Source organism: Centropristis striata, chromosome 18 (assembly GCF_030273125.1).
Source record: "Centropristis striata isolate RG_2023a ecotype Rhode Island chromosome 18, C.striata_1.0, whole genome shotgun sequence".
Classification (NCBI taxonomy): Eukaryota; Metazoa; Chordata; class Actinopteri; order Perciformes; family Serranidae; genus Centropristis; species Centropristis striata.
In genome coordinates, this window is record NC_081534.1 from 1,312,073 (window position 1) to 1,335,323 (window position 23,251).

Genomic DNA, 23,251 nt, shown 5'->3' on the forward strand with positions numbered 1-23,251 from the left:
CTGATTAAAAATAAATACACCCTGCGGCAGTGAAATTCTTTAACCAGAATACTAGCCGAGGCTATTAAATGTTGTTGTCTTCTGCAATTAAATGTTTACCGTTATCCTGCTGGACACCAGCGGTTCTGACCCAATAGAAACATTTCCAATCAGCCACACGCTCCTCTGACTGGGACAGAATTATTACTAAATGTAAAGAAGTGAATAATATCTCTCCATCATCATAATAGTAATAATAATATTTGGATATTATATAGATTATTAGGCTTTATATATCACAATGTATAAATGAAATATTCCAACCTCACCAGGGGTTTAATGCTCCACTGCTACTCTGCTGACAGCACCACTGACTTCCTTCCTTTTCACTTTTTAAGCTGCCAAACTAAACCAGTTTGTTGTTGCAGCTGTTGGACGTCAGCGTTTCACTTTCTGACTCTGAGAAATTCCTCTTCTTTTGGAATTAAAACTTACTTTAAAACATTGTTTACTTCCTTCAACCAAAAAGCTGTGAAAACTTTGAGCTCTAAATGTAAAATATTCACAGAACTTGTTTGAGTTTATAACTATAAGTACTTTCATAAACCTCCGTCGCTGTGTATTTCTGTAATATGTTTATTTCGTTGTTATCTGTTGTTATTTATAACGGTGCACTTTGCTAATAAAGTTGACTTTAGGGGGAAAAATCCTCCTTTTGGCCGTATTGCGCCCTTCCGTGTCATAAACTCTGGAGGCGAGCCTTCTGATTCAGGTATATATTAAATATATATTATATATATTAGGGTGTGACATTTAAATGCAAATACACACTCAGATCTGCGCTTGTTTCTACGCTCGTTTGATAAATGAGGGCCAATGAGTTTATGGTCTTGATCACTAGTTTAAAGTCTTCTTCAATACAGCATGAAAAAAGAAATAAAAAGACCATCCTCTCTCTTTGTCTCCTGTTACATTTATCAGAAAATGTGTGTAACTGTCAAGCCAGGCTCAAGTCAGGACTCAGATGCAGAGCAGGTGAATTAAAAGTCTCTTTATTAAAAAAAATGCACAAAGAAAACCTCACAGAGTGAAAGAAAAGAGCTATGAAACTCCTGACAAAATATCTAATCTAACAAATAAAAGTCGCTCCAAAGGAGGAAAAACACAGAAAGCTATCTACACTAAATAACTAAATAGATAATCCTAATCTCAGATAAGGGGGGAACTCTCAAGGGGAATATAATTAAATAATAACTTCTACTAACAAAAGGCGCTCCAAAAGACAGGTACAAAGGCTGATAGGAAAAAATAAAAGATTCTACAAAAGCACGATGAAAACCTGGATCAGGACTAAAGGAGGAAAAACAATAAAGAACACATAATCACTCCAAAGGGGGGAAAACAAAATGGCTGACTCGAAAAGCTATGAAACTAAAAAACTGCGCTACACTAATAAATTACAAAGAAAAAGAGGGAGACAATCAGACAGATGACACACGGGGAAGGGCAAGTGTGGGCGAGAGGAGAGTTACTATTTCACAATAAAACAGGAAATAACAAGACCAGAACACAAAATAAAACACCACCTCACCTCAGTGTGACACTTTCCTGGTGATATCTATTAATTCAAATGTTTACCAGGTTCACATGTGGTGTCAATGAGGGGCCGTAAAGGCCATAAATCATTCTTCCCTCTCACATTCACAATTCTACCTCTCAAATACACACATATTATGTTAATGTGAGAGGTAAAATTGTGAATGTGAGTGGTATTTTTTGAGCATGTGAGAGGGAAGAATGAATTATGGCCTATGCAGCCCCTCAAAGATGTCTCCCCTTAAACTCTCAAGTTGGCCAGTAAGGTACACATCACATCACAGATGACACACGGGGAAGGGCAAGTAACCTGAAATGAGAGAGGAGTTACTATTTCAAAATAAAACAGGAAATATCAAGACCAGAAGACAAAATAAAACACCACCTCACCGCAGTGTGACAGTAACTATGATCTAGTCTGATCTATTTGATGCTGCATGTGACAGCATGAGGGTTGCTTTGCTGCAGAGTGACTGTCCCTGCTCACAGAGGACCTGTTGGGGCGCTACGCACCTGGTTTGCGATTGGCCAATGAAAACAAAGAAGAGTACCTTGTGAATCTGCCTAACTTTCCTTACCATCACAGACCTGCTAAAACAGCAGGAGTAAAGCACGCTACTTGTTACTTGCAGCAACGACCAACAAAAAAGCATTAATGTACTGCCATCATCTGAGGATGTGCAGACCCAGTGGATTAGCTGTATTTTTGTAATGAAATGTCCCCTCAACAACTGCAAAACTCTTTCACAATGAGGGTCAGTAGACAGCAGGGTTCACTTAAAAAAACCTAAGCTCAAAAATGGTTCAATATCTGCTATCCGTGACCCAACTTTAAATTTGGAAGCAGTAAATTTGCCATTTTAGACTGTGTGAATATTCAGCTTAATTTAGAGCCAGTTAAATAATGACAGCAGTAGATTGAATGTGGGTAACTGTATTGCAGCAGGTTCTTGCAGCAGCACTTTGGGTCATCATCATCCAGTTATTTTTTTAATGTGCTATAAAAAAACATCGACTGAACTTAATTATTTTTTCATGCTGCTTTTTGTGAAATGTGATTCTGCAATGCAAGCTCAACTGGCTTTGTTGTTTAATGGAGGCCCCTTCTCCTTCATGATGCCCACCAATCTGTGTGTGTTGCTGCTGTATTGTGTGAATGTAGATGTGCTTGACAGCACTGAAAGTAGATGTGGAAAAAAAATGGTGGAAACTGTAAGGAATTTCAGAATCAGCAATACTTGGCAGTATTGTGTAGCTTTGACTAGCTAACATAGTCAGTCCTGAAACCTGTAGAGTGGTCCGCTGGACAGAGTGTGTAAAGTTATGCAGAGGCTAATAGGACTGTTATTATTCACAGGTAAATGTAGCATTGCAGTTATTCTAGTATAAGTGACACACTGACTCTTCAGTGAGTGTCATTATGCCCCTTTCTGACAGTTTTAGACCATACTGTATTTGCGTGATGGTCTGATGTTAAGATAAGTCTTTTTGTAGCAAGATGAGACATTGAAAGTGTGACCAGATTCCCTTTGTTGGTATTAGTTCTTTGAGGTTGGGTTTGAGTGTCCTAAATCTTGAAGAGGCATTTGTGTGCTGTCTTCAAATCTCTTTGTTTTTTGAGTAACCAAAAACCTATTTGCCTTTACATCGATATCACTGCTGAACTGAGTTTTGTGTCATTGTCTGCTCTGATTTCAAAAATGTTGTTGGTGTTGTATTATTTTGTTGGTTTTGAAATGACCTTAACCTTCACAGTGTATTTGTGTATTGTATAGTGAAACCTCTTGTGGTAAAATGAGGTTATGTAGCATTAATACTTTTCTGGAAGTTTGATGATATAGAAAATGTTTAGATGAAGACCGTACATTATATTACACTGGTTAATAAAAACAACAAAACCTAAACATACAAGAAAACAATCTACAAGAATTTAAATTTGCACTAGTGTAACTATTTTTTTTTTTTAACTTCTTTATCTAGTTCAATCAGTTAATTGACCAGTTGTACAGATCTTTAGTTTTCTCAAAAGTACCCATCAATTCTTGAATTAAGGCTCTAAATAAATTCAGTGACATTTAAACTGTGTTATAACACTAAGTGATACCCTTTTCTGTGTAGTTTGATTTAACAGTTCGGATGTTAATTAAAAAAAAACTTCACAAAGCAAGACATCAGACATTTATAAATTGCGTTAACATATTTTATTGATGCTTTTCACCCTTTTCAGGGGGATGAGTTTCAGTAGAATGTTACATTTTCAATGTTAAATGCAATAAACCATTCAAGTGAAAATGGTACAACAGGTGTTTCTGTTAAACTTGTTGTTATAAATATGGTTAAAGAGCAAATTGTCCATAGTCCTTCCAAGCATGTATTTTGAACAGATGGTAGTGTTTCATAAGGACTTAGGCCTCAGTCTGTGAGGGATCCTTACTGCTGGAAGTAAAATGGCAGGGAAATCTCAAGCCTCCCTTCACTAACTTTCATGTAGGTTTGAACTTCCTCTGAAGCCTGCTGCAGGAGACCATTAACGGTGACATTGAACTGGTCCACTGCATAGATGAGCATGTCCATAATGTACTCAAATGAACTGTTGAGCTGCTCCATATTTAGGGCAGACATCTGGTCTACAACATTCTTTAAGACTGTGACAAAGTTAACATAGAGGACATTGATGTTGACGAACACTGCATCTAAATAATCAGACTTGACAGAGTCAACAAACTCCTGAGATTTCTCAACAATAGCCTTAAGGGTCTCGCCCATCTTCACTAGCATTGTGTCAAGGCTCTCCATATTTTTCACAAAGTCCACCAGTTCATCAAAGATGTACTTGTATGTTCTCTTGACCTGATCCAAGATCTGGCCTCCAGAGATTGCATCACCAACTGGCATGCGCAATTTCACACTGCTGATCATCTCAACAAAGGCATTATAGTAGACCTCAGTGTTGTCATAGATGGTGTGGAGGGTTGTCTCCAGAAAAGCAGCAATGCTGCTGGTCAGCATCTTCAGGGCCTCAGGGAGAGTGGTCATCTCATCAGACCCAGGCAGTTTGAACTGGGTTTCCCTCAAGACCTTGACAACAGCATCCAGAAATACCTGGACAGTCTGCTGGTACTGGACAATGATGTTTCTGAAGAAGATTGACAGCTGGCTCAACTGAGCATCATAGTTGATTGCAACATTGTAGGCCTCGCTGATGCGGTTAACAACGGTGTTCTTCATCTCTTCCATTTTGCCTGTGATTTGGTACTTGTCAGCAAAATTTGTGAATGTAGAGATCATGGAAGGGAGCCTGAGCTTGATTTCAGAGAGCACTGCTTTGAGTACCTCCATGTTGTAGGCAATCTGCAGGTTCATCTTATCGGCATCCTTAGCAGATGATCTGATGACCAAGGCCTCAACATCAGCATCTGGGGCAGACTGTTGAAGAAAATAAAATATTATTTTAGCTTTATTTGTATTTTAATATATGTTTTTCCTTCATTTCAAAATGGCAATGTTAGTGATACTCACAGGATAACGACCATAGAGTCTTGCCATCATCTGAGATGGGACTCTGCCATTGAACTGAAGGCCCACGAAGCCAGTGGTTGGAGTAGACACAGAGGCACTGATACCATCGCTGCGAGCAGCATAACGAAGGTTTGCATCAGTGAATGTAGGGCTGGTGATGTCCACATTCAGGGTGTGGCGAGAAGAACTGGAAGAGAAAATAATGCATTTTAAATAAAAAACACCCAAATAATTCTTGACTTGATATTTTATAAGAAGAAGTCCAATTCATATACATTAAGATAAATGGTCAAGATGAAAATGTAGGAAAAAAATCACAATATTTACCTGTCATCAGCCTGTCGCTTTCTCCTAAAATGTGAAAAAAGGCATTATTTACTGTATACTTTGACTAGTCATTCAAAATGTATTGTAAAACAAATGCTGAACGTTACCTCAAGGCTTGGGTAATGGCATGGTTGAAATCAATGGTCATTTCAGCATGGTTGAAAAGAGCTCTGTTGACCATGTTCAGGGCTTCATTCTCAAAGTTCACAGTAGAGGAGGCTAACAAAAGAAACATATTGTTAGATTTAATGCTCAACAATGCTTGCAACATAAAACAGGTTGATGTGTTAAGGGAATCTGATCAACTCACCATCAATGTCATATTCCAAGAGCACAATAACAGAGGTGGCAGAGGACTTCAAGATGACTTTGAAGACAGGAACACTGCCCTCAACTTCGACTGCCAGGTTTGTGGTGTACAGTGGGCTCACAAACTTGCCATTGGCAGAGATCTTCTGTGTGGCAGGTGTCACTTCAGCAACAGTCTTCTCATAGATGCTGAGGTCACCCAGGTTGCTTGGCTGAGAAATGTCAATCTCAATATCAGCAGTCAAAGAAGAGGTTGGGGCAAGATCGATGGTTGCCTGGACAACTTGTTTTCCACGGGTATTGAAATTGAAAACATTTGCCTCATTGTTTCCAGTGAACTTCAGCACTGCATACACACGGCTCAGGGAGGCTTCAACAGCAAGGTTCTCATTTACATCCATGCCAATGACTTTGTTGTTGCCTTGGTTGAGCTTGGCATCGGCAATAACCTTGGAGGTGGAGCGCAGGCCATCGTTATTCAGGTACATATTCATGTCATTATCCAGGACTCCCAAAAGTAGATAGTCTTCAAGCACTGTGCCATCCATGTTTGCCTTAGCAGCTGACTCCATGGAAACATAGTCAAAGCTTCCCTCCAGCTTCAGGCTGTGTTCTGCCTCGGCCTTTCCAACAGCCTTGATCACAGGGATATTGAAATCACCCTTCATGGTCAAGGTGGAGACAGCATTTGCTTTGGCTTTGGTGTCTGCAACCAAATTTTGGTTTGCTTCCAGGTTGAGAATAGGCAGGGAAATCTTTGCAACAGTAGCCACAGAGATAGCAGTTTCCAAAGTCTCAGTACTCATGCTGATGGTGCTGTCATGAGTGCCTTCAATGTGCGGATTTTCAAGGGACAGGGAATTGGCCAACTTGATTCCTCTCTTGGTTGTCAGGCTTGTGGTTCCATCAAGTTTGGCTTTCAGACTCTCAAACACAGAGGCTGTGGAAGCTCCCAGGCGGAACACAAGATCATCTTCAGTATACAGTCCAGCATTGACATTCAGATTAATGATAGCAGACTTGACGGACATCTCTGTGATCAGGTTACCCAAAGAAGGAATCTGGATTGGACCCATCACGTCAACAATGGGGGCAGCCTGGCTTTTCTTGTAAACAATCTTGGCATCCATGTCCACAGACTGCTCAGTGGTTGTCAAAATGTTCTTCAATCCAGTCTGTTCATACACGTTCAGGTCACTGATAGCTGGAGTACGGAAGTCAACAAAAGGCAGGTCAATCTCAGGAATGCTGATGGGGGATGTCAGGAAGTCAAGATTGGCCTCACCATCCATAGCGACAAAGATGGCAGCCTGATTTTCATTATTGTCAACCGTGAAGTTGTAGAACATTTTGTACTGATTAAGACGAGCCAGGGCTACTGTGTTCATCTGTTGGCTGTTGGGTTTGATGGTGGCGAAGTAATCATTCTGCAGATCAATCTTGGCAGTCAGACTTTCAATGACGTTAACCTTGGCATTTCCTTTGTTTTGGAATTCAAAGACAATCTCAACAGGACGGACAACAATGTTGATTCCATTGGACAGGACTCCACTGACTGCACCATACAGTTCTGTGTCATGGTTTGCTTTCACCTCAGCCTTCATGTCATAAAGATTGAAGTCTCCAGATACCACAACAAGACTGTTCTTAATGACTGGTGCCTCTGCCTCATTGCGCATGTTGAACTTGCAGTAGGAGAAGATGCCAGATTCTGCAGCTATTTGCTGTTTCATCTTTAAGATGGTAGAGTCTGTGTCACCAGAGAAAGTCAGTTTCATAGTGCTGGGAGTGAGTGTCATCTCCATGTTGCTCTTGTGGGATCCCTCATGAGCATTGACTTTGCCATTGCCTGTATTCTCAGCTGTTAGAATGATGGTGTAGCCATCTTGGCGAGCAACTGCTTTCTGGGTTACAGTGGCTTCACTTCTGAAGCTGAACATTGGGAGGTCCACAATTTGACTGTAAGTTGAATCCAGAGAGGCAGACATTCCCTCTTCCATAGCAATAAAGGCTGTGTTCATAAAGTCAGCAGTGAAAGGTGTAGTGCTAACCTTAATGGTAGTTTTGCCTTGGGCCTGGGCTGATAGACCATAGAGAGTGACAGATGCCTGGTGTTCAACTCCAAGAGCAAGATGATTGAACTTAAGAGTCTCTGCAAGGACAACACGGCTCATTTTTGGAATTGCAACACGGGCAGTGGAGTCAAGTTTGTAGTTAAGAACTTCAAAACTTGGAGATGTGGCCTGGGAATTCAGGAATGCAGTAAATTGAGGTGTCATTTCATTCTCAGTGGAGTTCTGGAGCTCAGCAGAAGTCTTCACGATGTATATGGGAGTTTGGAATTTGATCTCACCATAGAGTTTACCAAAGCATGGGACCATCATCTGATCTGGAATGGTGGGCAGTGTGAACTCAGGAATCTGAAGAGACTTGACCAACCTTTCTACATTAACGTGGGGGATGGAGGGGAATGAGAACTCAGGAAGGTTGATTTCTGGGAAGGTCATCTCAGGCATGGAAGGAAGGTAGTTGATGGTCAGATCTCCGAAGAAAGCATCAACATCAATCATTTTGATCTCAAAGCTTTTAATGAAATCAATGAGTTCCATTATTTTCTGCTTGATGTCATCAATGGAAATTGTGGTGGCTGGCACAGTGTAGGAGCCCAAAATGGTGAACTCAGGGATATCCAGCTGTGTTGGGATTTCGAGCTGATTATTCATACTGATCTTCACTGAAGGCACAGCAAGATCAGTGAAAGGAATGATGAAGGATGGTGTGCTCAGCTCAAGTTTCTTAAGTTCAGTACGGAGCCCTTCAAAGATCTGCCGAATCTCGCTGAAGATTTTTTGGTCTGGTACCACAGTGTTCATAAAGTCAAGCATATTGGTGAAAATACGAGAGACAATTCTGATGGCAGCTCTGTAGTTTGATCTCACATAGTCGAATTTAGAGTTAATTGCAGCACTGACATCCAGATTTGTTATTCTCACTTTGATATAGTCAGCAAATGACCTAAGGTTTTCAAGCACAACCTGGTCAACAAAATCCTTTACAGATTTAATCATTTCTGCAACTTTGATTTCTCTCAGGCTTTCCAACAAGCCTCTGCCATAGGTTAAGACGAGGTTGACAAAGTCTCTAGTAGCCTCAAGTTTCTGGGGGATTTCAAGAGTCTTGATCAACTCGTTCACATAAACGGTGCACTCAGCAATAATTTGATTGACATAATCCACAAAGGCATTATATTCCAATGACCTCAGTTTTTGCACAATAGTGTCAATATACATATTGAGCTGCTCAATGATATCCTTAACCTCTGTTGCTTTCAAATAGTCAAGTGCACCCTGGAAGGCTTCCATGAATTTGGTAGGGATGTCTGCATCCTTCACCATGTTAGCTACAGCTCTGATAGTTTCTTCAATTTTGAACTGCTGGACGAGCTCAACAGCCTTTTCCAAGAGAGCCTGAACCTTTTTGTCAGCCTCGAACTTCACAATCAGTTCTCTCATCTTGGCAAAGAATATATTAATCTTAGTTGGGATGTCAAGGTCCTGAATCATGTCCTTTATTTTATCTGTCATATCCTGGAAGATTTCAGAGGGAATCGTATTCACGAAGAAATCAACGAGACTTCTTAAGTGCAAATCAGAAATGAACTCCTTCAGTTCAACAAACATTTTTTGCATGTCCAAGTTCTCAATTACTTGTTTAATATCACGCATGTTTGACTGAAGATTAGCCTTGATTTCATACTTGGCATCAATGTCACTCAGGAATGCGATGCTGCTCCCCTTCAGTTTTTCTAGGTCGATCTGCTGGATCATATCCCCCATGGTATCAATCACATACATGATCATAGCCTGGATGTCATACTCTGCATTAAAGGCATTCAGCTGTTCCTGGAACTTCTGAATGAGGGTTTCAGGGAGGGTGCCACTAACAATAATCTGTTGCACCATCTCAGCAAAGCTTTGGATGTACAGAGAGAGGTCAACCAGCAGTTTTCTAACATTATTTCGCAGGTTCATAATAGCAGCTTCCACATCCTCCATTGTGATGACATATTCTTGGGTAATATCATTGAAATACTCCTTCAGCTGAATGAGCTTGCCTTCTACATTCAGTTGAGAAACAAACTCGTTAGCATACTGGGGAAGAGCCTCAAGTTTAGCCCTTATCCTCTCATTGTTGAGGCAGTCTTGCAGTGTCTCTGCAACACTCACAACCATGCCTTTGATGCTTTCCAAGATGGCAGGTAGATTTTCGAATAGAGGGAGCTGAACTATTTGGCAGTCTGTTTTCTTGTCATACTTGATGAAGGAAGCGATGGTGAATTCCTGGTTGTCTGCGGAGTCTGCATTTAGCATGTTGGTGAGGATGGTGCCAGAAACCTCAATTCCAGTTCTCTCAGCAGTGTTGTAAACACTCAGGTCCTGATTAAAGGCATGCTCATTCATTTTAGACTTCATTCTGAAACTGGTCTTCTGCTCTTGGAGTGACAGAACAGTATCCATCTTGTTGTCAAATGTGGTCTCAAGAGCAAAACCGTTATCGAGCTGCTGGTTTACTGATGCTCTGCATTCATGTGAGCTAGCAAAAGCTAGGGGTTGTGCTTTAAGGAGGAACTTGCCATACAGCTGGGCACTGTGCTTTCCATACATGGTCATGTCTCCATCACCGTTAAAAACGGCATCAAGGTTGAAATCAAAAGGCACAATGCTGCAACGGATGGTGTGGTCAAAGCGCATTGGCTGTGAGTTGAAGCGGGCATCGTTGGAGATCCTGACAGCAAGACCGGTAATCTCAAGCTCAGTGTTCTGGTTTGTGTGAGTTCCAAAGAGTTTTCCAGTGGTGCTGCACTTGGCATTAGCTATCATATCAGCATAATTTACCTGATAAATGTGCTTGATCTCTTCCTCACCATAAATTGCTTTCATGCTTCCAGTCAGGTCAATCTTGTAAAGCTCTGCCTGCAACTGTGCCTCATTAATGAAGTTGGCTGCCAGAACTTTCAGGTTGTTATTGACATTTGCAGAAGCAGTGTAGGGTTTCAGGTCGAGGGTGATATCATGAGTGTAAGAGGCATACTCGCTGCCGATGGCTTCAGCCTTGGAGTTGAAGTCAAAGCTAGAGGGAGTAATGGTCAGAGTGTTGGTATTATCGACCTTGATGTCAAAGATTGCGGCCTTGTTGATAATGGACAGAGAAGCCTTTGAAGCATCAAGCCCAGCATCAAAGGTGTTTTCAAGGGACAGGGGGCTCTGGAGGGTGTTTGTTCCACTTGTGGTCAAACCGTCCTTGTTCATTTTCAGAGTAGCCTTGTGAGTAGCTACATTCTCAAGGAGTTTGAAGGTGGCATCGCTGTTAACAGCCAGACCATTGACATCAAGAGAGGCAGTCAGCAGAGAGTAAACACGGTTTTCAGTGTGGTCTGCATTTGTCTCCATTCTCATGGCGACTTCACCGGCACCAGCAGCGGCTTCAGCCTGGTTGCGGATCTTCATGCCAAGAGCAAGGGCATTTGTGTCACATTTCAGTGACAGCTTGCTGTCTTTGAAGGAAAGCTCAGCAACATTGGTCAAGATGTCTTCAAAGGCATTGGTGTTGGACACAACTGAGAATTCACCATTGGCAAGAGTTGCTGCAATTGTGTTCTGGGCCCTAACAATGGTGGAGTCAATCTGAACAGAAGAATCAATCTTTGCTTCTGGCCTGAATGGGAAGATGGCAAATGCCTGGTTTGAAATGGTCTTGCCATACATGGGCCCAGCAGTGAACATTCCCTCAAATTTGCTATCTGCAGAGATTTCTTCAGTGTTGATTCCAGTCATCCCATTGTGCTCGAGCACAATCTTGAGACCGAATGGGCTTGTGGCTTCAATCTTGCTGCTTGATTTCAAATTGATTTTGTCTGTGATGATTGCATCCTCAACAATACTAACACTGGCTTCAAGGAATTTGTGGGCCAAAGAGCTTTTCAGAGTGGCCTTGAGGGAATCAGTGGTGGCCAAACTTCCAGATCCTAAATAAGACACAAAAGAAGATAAGATGATTGATAGCTTGATAGGGACATTTTATCAGGGAATACTGTCATAGTGTAACTAATAATTAAATGACATTGTTTCACACCAGTGGAAGTTGAAAAAATTACAATTCCTAAATGTATTAATTATATTAACTGTGTTATACCTTCCATCGTAACTGAGAGGATGTCAATTGGGCTGGTTCCTTTCACATCAAACTTAGCTGAGTAGCTTGATGTCTCAACAACATCTTTGCCGGCAGCCATTGAAGCCTCCATGTCATAAATGTTGCTCTTCATCACAGTTGAAACCTCAGCTTTGCCGAAAAGAGGAATGGACAGAGTCAGGCTCTCAGGGACAACAAGCTCTGGGATGGGAATTTCCATGGAGACAATCTCCAGTCCAAACTGGGGTAGAGACACACTAGGTGTGGACAATGCTGGTGGGAAGTTAAGCTCCTCAGTTGACTTTCCTCCAAGAGGGAGAGGAAGAGCAATAGTGAAGCGCTCATTGTTGAAGTAGTAGACAGCCTTTCCCTCGCTGTAATAAAAACAATTATAAATTGCATGAATGTTTTGCGGGGGAAAATAACTTAAACATTTACCACAGAGTTGTTTACACTTACGTCTTCATGAACAGTGTCTCAGGCAGGGAAATCTCAGGCATATTAGGCATTCTGAAGTTCTGAATGTAAGGCAGATCAGCACCATATTTTTCCATGTAGTTGTTTGCAGCCTAAGAAAACAACAACCAGGGTTTTATTTGTGCTCCACATTTGTACTAGAGGAAAAAGTGATCACTGTAAAATCAAACATGCATACCTCCACAAACTTCAAGAAGATGTGACGGACTTTCATGTCAGTCTGCATAACCTCCATGTCGAGAACTTGGTTGCCATACTTGTCGAACAACTCAGCATATGGTAAGTTGGCGGTCTCAGCTTTCACATCAGACTTGAATTCAGCCTCAAGCTTGTTGTCATCTGTAACAATATAGAGCAATCATTTGTATCTTGAAACATGAGTAAATATTCATCTTATCCCCAGGTCACAGTTCAACTGAGAGTAAATGTACTCTTCACAACATTAAATTTGGAACTTCTTCAGGCGAAACAGCCCCAATTTCAACTGGCATTCTGACAATGACTGACATAGCTACATTTAAGATATGACCCCGCTTTTATACGCTTATGTGCAAGAAATAAGCAACTATTAGAGTGCCAGTTAAACGGTAGTTAGTTTCTCAGTGAAATGGAAAACTTTAAACATTCGGATGTAAAATACTGATACTGATTTCTTTTTACATATTTGGCACAAAACCAGAGATAATTAATTAACACAGAGATTAAAGGATTAAAGCTGGAAAAATGCATTTTCTTAACTAAGGGTAGGGTAATTGGAAAATAACATTACCATATTTCATTGCGATTGTCTGCTCAGAGGTGGCATCCATGAGCTTGATTTCACTCTTGAGCTCCAATTCCAGTTCTTCTTCACGTTTCATGTTGGCTGTGACAGTGGCATCAGCGTTGATAGAGGGGATGAGAAGTTGGACTTGCAGCATACCTTCCTTCATGGCCATCAGCCTGAAAAATGATGTCAGTGAGTTATCATGGTATTGTTGATGAGGGTGACATCAATGTCTTTTCATGAGTATTTGTGGTTGATTTCTTACTTGGCGCGGCCAACGAGGGAGAGCTGAGGAATGTTCTTGTTTATCAGGTCAAGAGAGATGGAGTGAGTTCCTTTGCCCTTGGTGTTTCCATCAACAACACCCAGTCTGAGTCCAGCCTCCACATCAAAGTCAGGGATCTGGATGTCGGCTGTGATGACATTCTTTCTTCTGTTATATTTCACGAGTGCTGTAGCTTCAGTGGGCTCTGCACCTGTTGTTGACCAACCAATGGGTTAATATCACTTAATTCCACTTAACATCAGAGCTTTTTCACATTGATCTAGTGATAGAGCAGAGAGACTTTTCAATATATTACCTTCAGCCCTGAGAACAAACTTCACAGAGTCAACCTTCTGCCGGCCCTCTTCTCCTTCCCTCAGGAGCTCGTAGGCAATTGTGGCTGTGTACTCAGTGACTTCACCAGTGGGTTGGAGCTCCACGGCAAATCTATTCAGATAATTCAATAATTAGCCAATATTAGTAGGCAGTTTTTAAAAACATGATAATTTATTAGGCTTCGTGGTATAGAAAGATGACTCACTTGCTGTCTCCGGTTAAGGGGAAGTAGGGGGCTGTCTCCTGAGAGAAAGCATCAGTGTACTGCAGAGCAGTGCAGTATTTCATTCCAGCGAAGAAGGGAGTGCACTCACTGGCATCAACCTTGTCCATCACCATAGGGGGGATGGTCTTAACCTCTGATCCAGTCACTGCCACCAGGGTGTTTCTAAATGGTTAAATGTAGAACAGTTAGAATGAAACTTTGGCTGTTTTAATCTAAATTTTAAAACGTTTTTGGCCAAAGATATAATGCATAAATTGTTTACATGTGAATTATGAACAGGTCTATCTTTAACCTACTTAAACCTACTTATACCCTTTATACTTTGGGTCAGCTATCTTAACAGTTACATTACAACTAGAGGTGCACTTTCTGCCTGGTGCTTTTTTATTTAGGTTTTACTGAGACTCACGTGATTTGGATGAGCTTTGTAGGATTTTTTGGAGCAGGGATGGTCAGCTTGACATTGTTGGGCTCCATGGAGATCTTGGCACTGAGCCCACTCTCGTGGAAAAAGTTGGTGCGCATCTCTAATCCAGTGTTGACATATTCAGGGATGTGGGAGCCAATCTGAGCTGCAATCTCAATGCCAGCGGAGGGCATGAAGGTCACTTCACTCTGTGTAGACACAGAAAAAAATGAAGAGTGATGTTGTTGCTGTTTATCATATCATGTTGTTTGCGTTTAAACACATTTATGGATAATTACCATATCACGAGCAATCTGAAGTCCACCCTTGATGCCAGGGGTGAAAGTACCAGCCATCGCAATCCTGAGAGGCACACCAGTGGCAGTAGGCAGGAAGAATTCATTGTCCATGAAGATGTAGTGGGCAAAGATTGAGTTGTCAGCCTTGGTCATCAGAGCCTTCATGATCTGTGGCAAATAATGGGGATAAAAATAATCAATATAAATAAATAAAACTTGGACATTTATATTCTAAACAAGGTATTTATAAATGTATGCATAATGTCATTAGCACCAATGCATTTAAAAAAAATGCCCTTACATCAACTGGGAACATCTTGAGCATGCTGTCAATCATCATGGCAGCAGAGTAGGCCATCTCCTCCATTTCATTGGTCTTCAGATATCCAAGCTCATTTCCCAAAAGTCTCAGATAAACCATTGCTTCAGGAGACTGTGCTGCCTTCATTTCCCTCACAAGTTTGTTGAGGTTGCGTCCGATCTCCCTCATCAGGTTCTGGGAGGCCTAAAAATAGATGTGTACACTCAATTACACATTTTTACCATAGGGGAAATTTAATCATCACAATCAAAACTGTTTAGGTCATGTGTACAAAACAGACGTGTGGAAGTACCTGTCTCTTCATCCTGTCCTTCTTCAGAGCAGGGAGCATGTTCTGCAGGATCTCATTGACTCTGAGTGGCATGTTGTCAGACACAAAGGACATTGTCTTCATGACAGTGTCGGGGAAGAATCCGTTCACTCCAAACAGGGCGTCAACAGTTGGCTCAAATCCTTTGCCCTCCATACCCATCTGTAAAGGTGAAAAATATTCAACATTTAAGCTAACTGAAAAATTATTTTATTAAGTACAATTTGGATTTAAACAGCCCAGAATGTTTACCTCCATCATGTCAATGTCATAACCGAATGCCTTCAGAGTCATTTCAATCATGACCTCCTTGGGCAGGTAGCTGGTATCTTCAAAGATCATGTTTCCCTCAACAGATCCCATCTTGTAGTTGCGAGAGAACTTGGTGGGGTCCATGATGGGTCCGAGCTCATTACCCTGAAGGGCATCCCGGATCTTCTGTCTCAGCCTGTAGGAAAGGAAAAAATACTGGTATTGAATGCCTGATGGTGATTAAACTAGGACCACTACTTCTCACATAGTGAGAAACAGGCCTAATTAAAGGAATATACATACAAATCTGAGACAGTTTTTCACTTACTCTGCGGTCTCTGGCTCAGTTGAGGACAGAATGTTGGTAAGGTGGGAGATCACAAAGCTCTTGGCTTGTTTGTCCTGCTCATTGGGCAAGGCGTCAGCCAGCTGGGACAGTTCAGTGGGCAGTGGGTCCTTCATAAGCACCAGGTATGCGGCAACACGCTTTTGCATAGGGCTGGTGCCGTCCAAAAGCACCTGCATGAGAACCTCTCTTCCCTGTGACCAACAGACACAAATAAAATGAGTTAAGAGAAGAAATAATAATTCCAGTAATGTGTCACATCTTTAAAATAATTTGACTTGCCTCCTCTGGGACGGGAGTCAGCCTGAAGACCTGGATGGCGGCCTGTTGCACTTCGGGGGAAGCAGCAGGTTGGTTCACACACTGGATCACACCAGCTCTGAGTGCGGGGCCAGCAGCTGCCATAGCTGGAGCCATGTTTCCAATAACCTGCAATCAAAGGAAACATCAATATTCTGCTAATTGAAGTTGGCAGTAATTAAAATGTTGATCTTTAGGGAAAGTTACTCACTCTCAATGTCATGAAAGTGGTTTCCTTGTCTCCAGTACAGTCACCCAGCTGGGTGCCCATGAACTCGGCAACAGCGAAAATCTCAGGGATCATTTTACCCTCAGCTTTGTAAAACCTGTGGAAGAAAACAAAAAACTATATTTAGAAATCAAATATGCATAATGTGGATTTGGTCAAACAGGGAAAATGTTTGCTGCATCTGTATTCAGATTGAAAAATGTGTGGTTTATTTAACTCACCTCTTAACAACATTGCTCAGGGCAAACATGATGGCTTTGCTGGGCTTGTACTTGGCCATTTCCAGCATGTCATTGATCAGGAGGGCAGAAGGATTGGACACGAGTCCCAAAGCAAAAACACCAGCATCGACCTCAAGTGAAGAGGTGTCGAAAGTCCTGAGGATCTGCATGATGGCACTGCTGCACTCAGGGGTTCCGCACTGGGCCAGGACCTGGTAGGTCAGGACAGGGGACACTGCAAGAGCTTCAGGAACGGCAGGGCTCAGGGTCTCAGTCTTCATTGCACGGACAAGGTAGACAAGGACTTGGAAGAGGCGGGCCCTCTTTTCACCCTCGGTCTCAGGCAGAGCGGCCAGTTCTCTCAGGAGGGTCAGAGCTCCATCTTTGTCCTGGACAACACTCTTGTCCTCGACGGCGTCCATGTGAAGACCCTTGACGATGTCACCTGTGACACACAAGCAAATGGTTACAATGACATAATGATACCTTAAGTGAATCATTTTAAAACAATCAACTATAAATGAAAAGAATACAAAAGAATCAAAGGACTTACTGTGGTCAAAGACTCTTTCATTGTGAGGAGTAACCTGAATCAAAGTCAGTTCCTGCTTTCCAACATTGGTAACTCCATATTCTCCTCTGTAGGATAAAAAGATATGCTTAAAAATACTGTTGATCTCGACTATAAGACACATCAATGTATGCAGTGACATAACGGAGCATTTTATAGTCTAATACAAGGTTGGCCTTACTTGTGAGAGTAGGGAATGAGGATGTGGTTCTCTGTACAGGATCCAGAAGTCATGTGTTTCTTCTCATTGTCAAACTTGTAGTTGCAGGTCTGGCTGCTTCTGATCATCTGGGCAAGAGGGTAGTGCTGAAAGTGGACAAATAATCATATAAATGCAGTGGAACCGTGAAAGTTAAAGAGACAAATAGTTGTCCTGCATTTCCCAGATATCACATGACAATCTTCAGGTCAACTTAACCAATGTCTTGTTTTTCGTATTTTATAAAAAATATTCAGAAACATAAGCATTCTTCCTGTGAATCAGGGGGAATTCAGTAAAGTAAATAACCGTGTTTCAACTAGGGGGAAGTGTGGCCACTCGGAAACTCTCAGGCCACACCCTCTCAAAAGTTAGCCCCCAGAGGGATTTAGAGATGGTTTTCGCCATCGCTAACTGTACACAACATCAGCAGCTGGAAGCAGCATGGCTAATTATGCATAGCATCTCCTCTGATCATAACCATAGTGATTGTGAATTAACAGCATCACTAACTGTGCACAGAGTGTCTGGTGCTTGTTGTAAACAAACAGAGATCGCTAAATGAACACCTCCTGCAGCAGCACATACACACTGTACTGCTACAGAGCTAACTGTAGCTAACTGCTGCTAACGGCGGCTCTTCTTTACAAGCCGGCCTCTGGTTGTTAGCGGCTCGTTAAGAAGAGTAAGAAGGAGTCGCTGGATTTGTCTCCAGTCTCCAGCTTTCTTGAAAAATAGTTGCTAAGGGGGTCTGAAAAGTCGCTAAATTTAGCAACAAAGTGGCTAAGTTGGGAACACTGCTTCACCAGCTTTTACAAATGGCGTGTTGTTGTTAGTGATCTATCCAATCAGTAACCAGGCTGTTTTCAGGGGAGAAAAAAGGCCCTGCTCTTCTACAAGGACTAAAAAAATTCGGACAAAAGCCGGCTCAAGACTGCTCGTATTCAACTTAGGTTTGTTTCGGCGAGTGAGACCCGCCTCATTCCGGGTATTGCCCCGTAGTGGAAATAGCCCCAATGTGGTTAATATTAGAGCATACAAGTCTTAAATATTTGTCTGAAAATGTTTTGTGACGAGTGGAAAGCTTACCATGCCAGAGATGAGTGCCAGTGGGCTGGTGTAATCTCTCACTGGGACAAATTTGTCGCATCTGGACAGATCCCTTTCGATGGTGACGTCAGTTACAATGTCCTCTCTAGCGTTGACAGTGGAATAGGTCTTGCACTTGCCATGGATGGTGGGCTGAAATACGTGAAACACATTTTATAAAAACTCTAAATATCAGCATAGTAGACTTTGAAGGTGGCAATAATGTGTGCAGGTTGTTAAGAATATTCTTGATTAATGAATGTACCATGTTCTTGTTCTTGTCCTCTTCCACCAGAGGCACAGCCAGGGCGGAGACGATACCCCTCTTGATGTTCAGGATGGTTGTAGTCTCACCGTCTTCAGGGTACAGCTTGACATCGTACACACCCTCAACCACAACCTTCAGAGGATACCTAAAAGAAAATGTATGATATTTTACTCCAGTAACCTGATATGCTTGATGACGAACTTTATATGTAGTTTAAATGAAAGATATTCTACTTCATGGATTTTTTTATTGAGCAACTTACTTCTCCATCTCAGCAGCAAAGGCGTCGGAGCCGGCGGCGGGACCGAACACAGGGTTTCCCGCTGCGTCCATGTCGACCACCTCACTCAGGCTACAGCCGGTGGTGCGGATGATGTAACTACAAGTCTGAGGCACTTCAATTTCAACCTGTGAAAAAGGTAAGTTTTTTTTAAATCTCACTTTCCAAAGGGACTTAATTTGAAGAGTGAAAAACCTCTATTATGAAAGGTCTTTCTCGTACCTTGCAAGAGCCCTTGGGTCCGTTCTTGAGCTGTGAGGCTCCGTTGATGGCGTTCAGAGATTCAGCTTCATATTGGTATTCGTACTTGTGCAGGGTCTTGTATCTTTGGGCCACTAGAAGAGAAAAAAAAATACTTTAAGAAGGGATTTTGTACGTAAAAGTCATCTATTTACTTGCAATTTCACAAAGGGACTAAAGATGGAAATTAGCTGTTGGCTATAATCTTGCATATTTACATGTATATGTTCATTAATATGTATTGTCCCTGTTTTAAATAAAATAAACTCAAACTCAAACTCAATAAATGATTGTCAATAATTGTTGACAGCAAGTAGGCTTTTGTTACTTACATAGGCAGGTTGGTTCATCTTGGGCAACTATGAAAAAAAAAAGAATGTATTCTTTAGTAAATCTAATTCAATTAAAGACATGATGTTAAATAAAGGTAAAATATAGCACACTACACTCTTCTGTCATAATTATTATTGCAGCATGTCTCCACACATAAGTGGGGAATATTTCACTTTTTATGACAAACTCTTTGTTACTAGGTTTGAAAGCTGGAAGCATATATATAATTTACTTCTACAGCATTCTTTAATAAACTTCAGCTGCTTCTTTTGCAACTTAACCCCTTTCACATTTTTCAACAATTAATTCAAACATCAATACATTCAGCTCAATTAGGACCTTATTATTATTCTTATTACTTTATTATTATTGCTTTTACTTTTAGCATTCATATCTTTCCTCCTTTTAGAAACATTCACCAGTTTCTGCATTAATAATTTTAGCTAGAAACTCAAATTCAAACATGTTTCATGCATTTAGGGTGTAAATCCCATTAAAACATTTCAACAAGCAGACTATGATCTAGCTTACAGATTTAACTATGTGAGCCTGAAATATAGTAACCTTTGATTGCAGCTGGATCAAGCCAATCAAGATTTTTTTTTACTTATTCATTCTCATACTTTCAGCTTAAAATGCCATTGGAATCTTACAATATGTCACAGCTTTCATACAATATGGGCATTATTCATTTTTTTAAATCCTAATGATACCAAATAGATAAAATATTAAATATAGATAGAGATCAGAGCCAACAATGCAGTTTAGCATCAGTTTTCAGCTATTAAAAATCATCTACATCTCTCATACATTACTCATATTATTACATTTTTAAAGCCAGCAATTTCAGCACCAAGCATTCACAATGCAATTTTTTTTTTAGAAGTTGCCTTCTCTAGTTTCTAAAGTTTAGTTTCTTAAGATTTAAAAAAAAAAAAAAAGAATAGAATACAATTTAGGATTAAACAATTTGCAGCAATACAATAGGAGACTGTACACAAAATTGAAAATAACAATCATATTCTTAAACTACATACTGTGTTAAGTTAATGTTCAGAGCAAATGCTTTCTAAGAAGTACTTACAAGCCAAGGCAGTTGTGCTGATGAGCAGCAAAAGGCAGAGCTTTGAGTCCCCCATGTTGGGTTCGTTGAAGCTCTCTCCCTTGGTATTGGCGAGTACTCGGACGAGACTGATTTCTCAGCTTCAGCTCGGGGCTTTTATAGCAGCAGATGGGCTCTGTCAGGGGGCCGGGAGGCTCTGACGGTGCTTTGAACGCTCAAAGTCCAAACCCACCCTCCTGTGTGGAGGGACAAAGGCAAAAGGTACTCAAGGCTCAAAGCACACAAGCTTGCAAAACTGATCAATTCTGTTAAATCTTCAAATATCACCAGTTTAATTATTACCATCATCTTGCCAACCATCCTACCAACTGATCTTCTTTTTTTAACTTCTTAAGTGTCCTTGTTCTATTCTGTGTTTTTTTTCTATTGTTCTATTGTTTTTATTTATGCTACCTCAGTATTTTATTCTATTGCATTTTATTGTACTTGAATACCGGACTGCTGTGACAACTGAATTTCCCTTCGGGGATGAATAAAGTAATCTATCTGTCTATCTAAAATTTCCTCTGTTAACGGCACGGAAGTCGCATTTTATTTCATCTTAAATTATACGCACATAGGACTTCAGATGAGATATTTTAATTGAAGAATATAACAGCTTAGCCTTATCAGATACTGGTAGTTTTATAATACTGATTACTATGTCTAATATAATTCATATATTCATAAAAAGCAGTTGTATGGTCACCATGATTTTTCCCATTTCTCTGTGCTGTCCATTTTTGAATAAAGAGCAAAATAAGCCATTTATTTATATGACAATGAGTATATTTACTGTGATTTCCTGTCACTGTTACTATGATTTACGGGTTAGATATTAAGATGTTTCAGTTCACTGGATTCTTAGTGAGAAATAATTTGATATCAGATGGAGTAAGTTTTTGGTTGCATGGTTTCAAAGGTCTATATTCTTGCAGTAATTGACATTTCTTGAACTTCTGCTGTCAAAAAAATGCAAAGTCCGTACAGAAGGTAAGAGCTCCAGTGTGAATTGGGGCACTGATAAACACTCATTAGTGAACACTGAGTGATCAAGGCGTGCTCAAAACACAAAGTCCCTCTTGATGCGAAAAACTTGATAAACTTATCAGCTGCTTTATCTGTTGATAATCATTATCGACAAGAAAAGCAACACCACAAAGCATCATTTTCTTTGTGATGTACATTATTTGCTTGGTTGTTGCATTTTTATCTGCTTTTTACATAGATAGTGCTCATTAATACAAAAAGTGCTGCAGAGTTACTTTGAATTTAAAGAGGTAGTACATTTATTAAACATGATACAGCACACATAAGGACTATATGTTTTAAATAGAAATGTGGCTAATCATTACAGTGTAAGTAATTGTAGTTTACTTACAGAATCGTACCTTGTTACACAGTTAGATGCTTGTTGTTCTGCTTCCACTGCCACAAGCCCGAATGAAAACATGAAAACATTTACCAAACTTAGATGGGTTATGGGTGAGATGATGAACTTTGATCTACAAATACTCAAAGGTTCATGCAGAATTTGATTTGTTGTTTAAATTGGGACTGCAGTCTAGTTCCTGCCCTGCAAAGTCTAACTGCAGTAACTACATTTTTGGTCAAACTTAAGTTGTAACTAAATATGAACTCATTGATGTCTGTTTTATCTTTTGATAAAGTTTTAGATTTCAGTGTTGCTTTTTTTCAGAGAAATAATTATATAAAAAACAACAAAATCCAACTCAAAACCAAGCAGTTACCACGGTCTGCTTTGGATATATATACTAATTTAAACATAAAAATAATAGAAATTATGAGTTTATTTGATAGGGAAATTATTATCTAGATAGTGATGAAGTAAAAAAGTGAGATAAAATGATATTAAGATTAAAATATAACATTACTTTGTAATATTAAGTCTAAAATATGCAAATCTTTGAATAGAGTTGTTAAACACTTTTAAATACACTTATAACAAAATCAATTTGAAAATGTTTATTCACTGAAAACAAAATATAAAAGCTGAAAGAAGACGACAACATTGTTGTTACTGCTCTCTGTTTATCATTACTATTAGAACCTTTTACAGCAAAACCAGAGTACAGTAACAACGTTTTTGGGGTCAAAGGTCAAATAAATCATCATGATTTTTCAGCATTAAAATTACATCATCAATACATGTAGAAATAAGTGTCATATCACTGACCTACCTATAACACATTTGGCTTTAAAGCGGTTTTTCTCAGTTTTACCTTATGCATAGTTACTGCAGTTAGACTTTTTAGGGCAGTACAAACATACAGCATTATCTGGTTTCTAAACTATTTTCTCTTACACTACTGGTCAAAAGTTTTAGAACACACCAACTTTACCAGATTTTAATTGAAAATGATGCAGTTTAATGTCTCAGTGTACTCTGAAATTAATGCACATTTGCAACATTTAAAATTCTTTATTGAGCATGATAGTGTTTTGAAAGTAAAAAAAAGATTCAAAATGGC

General features: G+C 40.3%; 1 protein-coding gene across 1 annotated transcript; it reads right to left on the reverse strand.

Annotated features, from left to right (window-relative positions):
- Positions 1–3,742: 3,742 nt before the first annotated feature.
- On the reverse strand, positions 3,743–22,180 carry apobb.1 (apolipoprotein Bb, tandem duplicate 1). Its single transcript, XM_059356582.1, has 30 exons — positions 22,141–22,180; positions 20,742–20,956; positions 19,657–19,683; positions 19,307–19,419; positions 19,067–19,212; positions 18,802–18,949; positions 18,537–18,689; positions 17,430–17,554; positions 17,231–17,316; positions 16,678–17,122; positions 16,439–16,553; positions 16,210–16,356; positions 15,910–16,121; positions 15,582–15,777; positions 15,312–15,491; positions 14,999–15,202; positions 14,698–14,865; positions 14,402–14,607; positions 13,972–14,154; positions 13,747–13,877; positions 13,431–13,641; positions 13,169–13,341; positions 12,578–12,738; positions 12,382–12,491; positions 11,923–12,296; positions 5,732–11,755; positions 5,529–5,640; positions 5,422–5,445; positions 5,095–5,281; positions 3,743–5,001 (listed from the first exon to the last, which is right to left on the reverse strand). The coding sequence occupies exons 2-30, from the start codon at positions 20,794–20,796 to the stop codon at positions 4,006–4,008; spliced, it is 11,412 nt and encodes a 3,803-aa protein (XP_059212565.1). The 5' UTR covers positions 20,797–20,956; positions 22,141–22,180; the 3' UTR covers positions 3,743–4,005.
- Between the last annotated feature and the right edge of the window lie 1,071 nt (positions 22,181–23,251).

Bases quoted from the DNA above. Each gene is read 5' to 3' on its own strand.
- apobb.1 (XM_059356582.1), bottom strand. From the start codon at position 20,796: ATGGGGGACTCAAAGCTCTGCCTTTTGCTGCTCATCAGCACAACTGCC. The intron at 17,317-17,429 runs GTAAGGCCAACC...TTTATCCTACAG, and splicing joins CTCATTCCCTACTCTCACAA to AGGAGAATATGGAGTTACCA. The intron at 13,878-13,971 runs GTGAGTCATCTT...TTATCTGAATAG, and splicing joins CCCTTAACCGGAGACAGCAA to ATTTGCCGTGGAGCTCCAAC.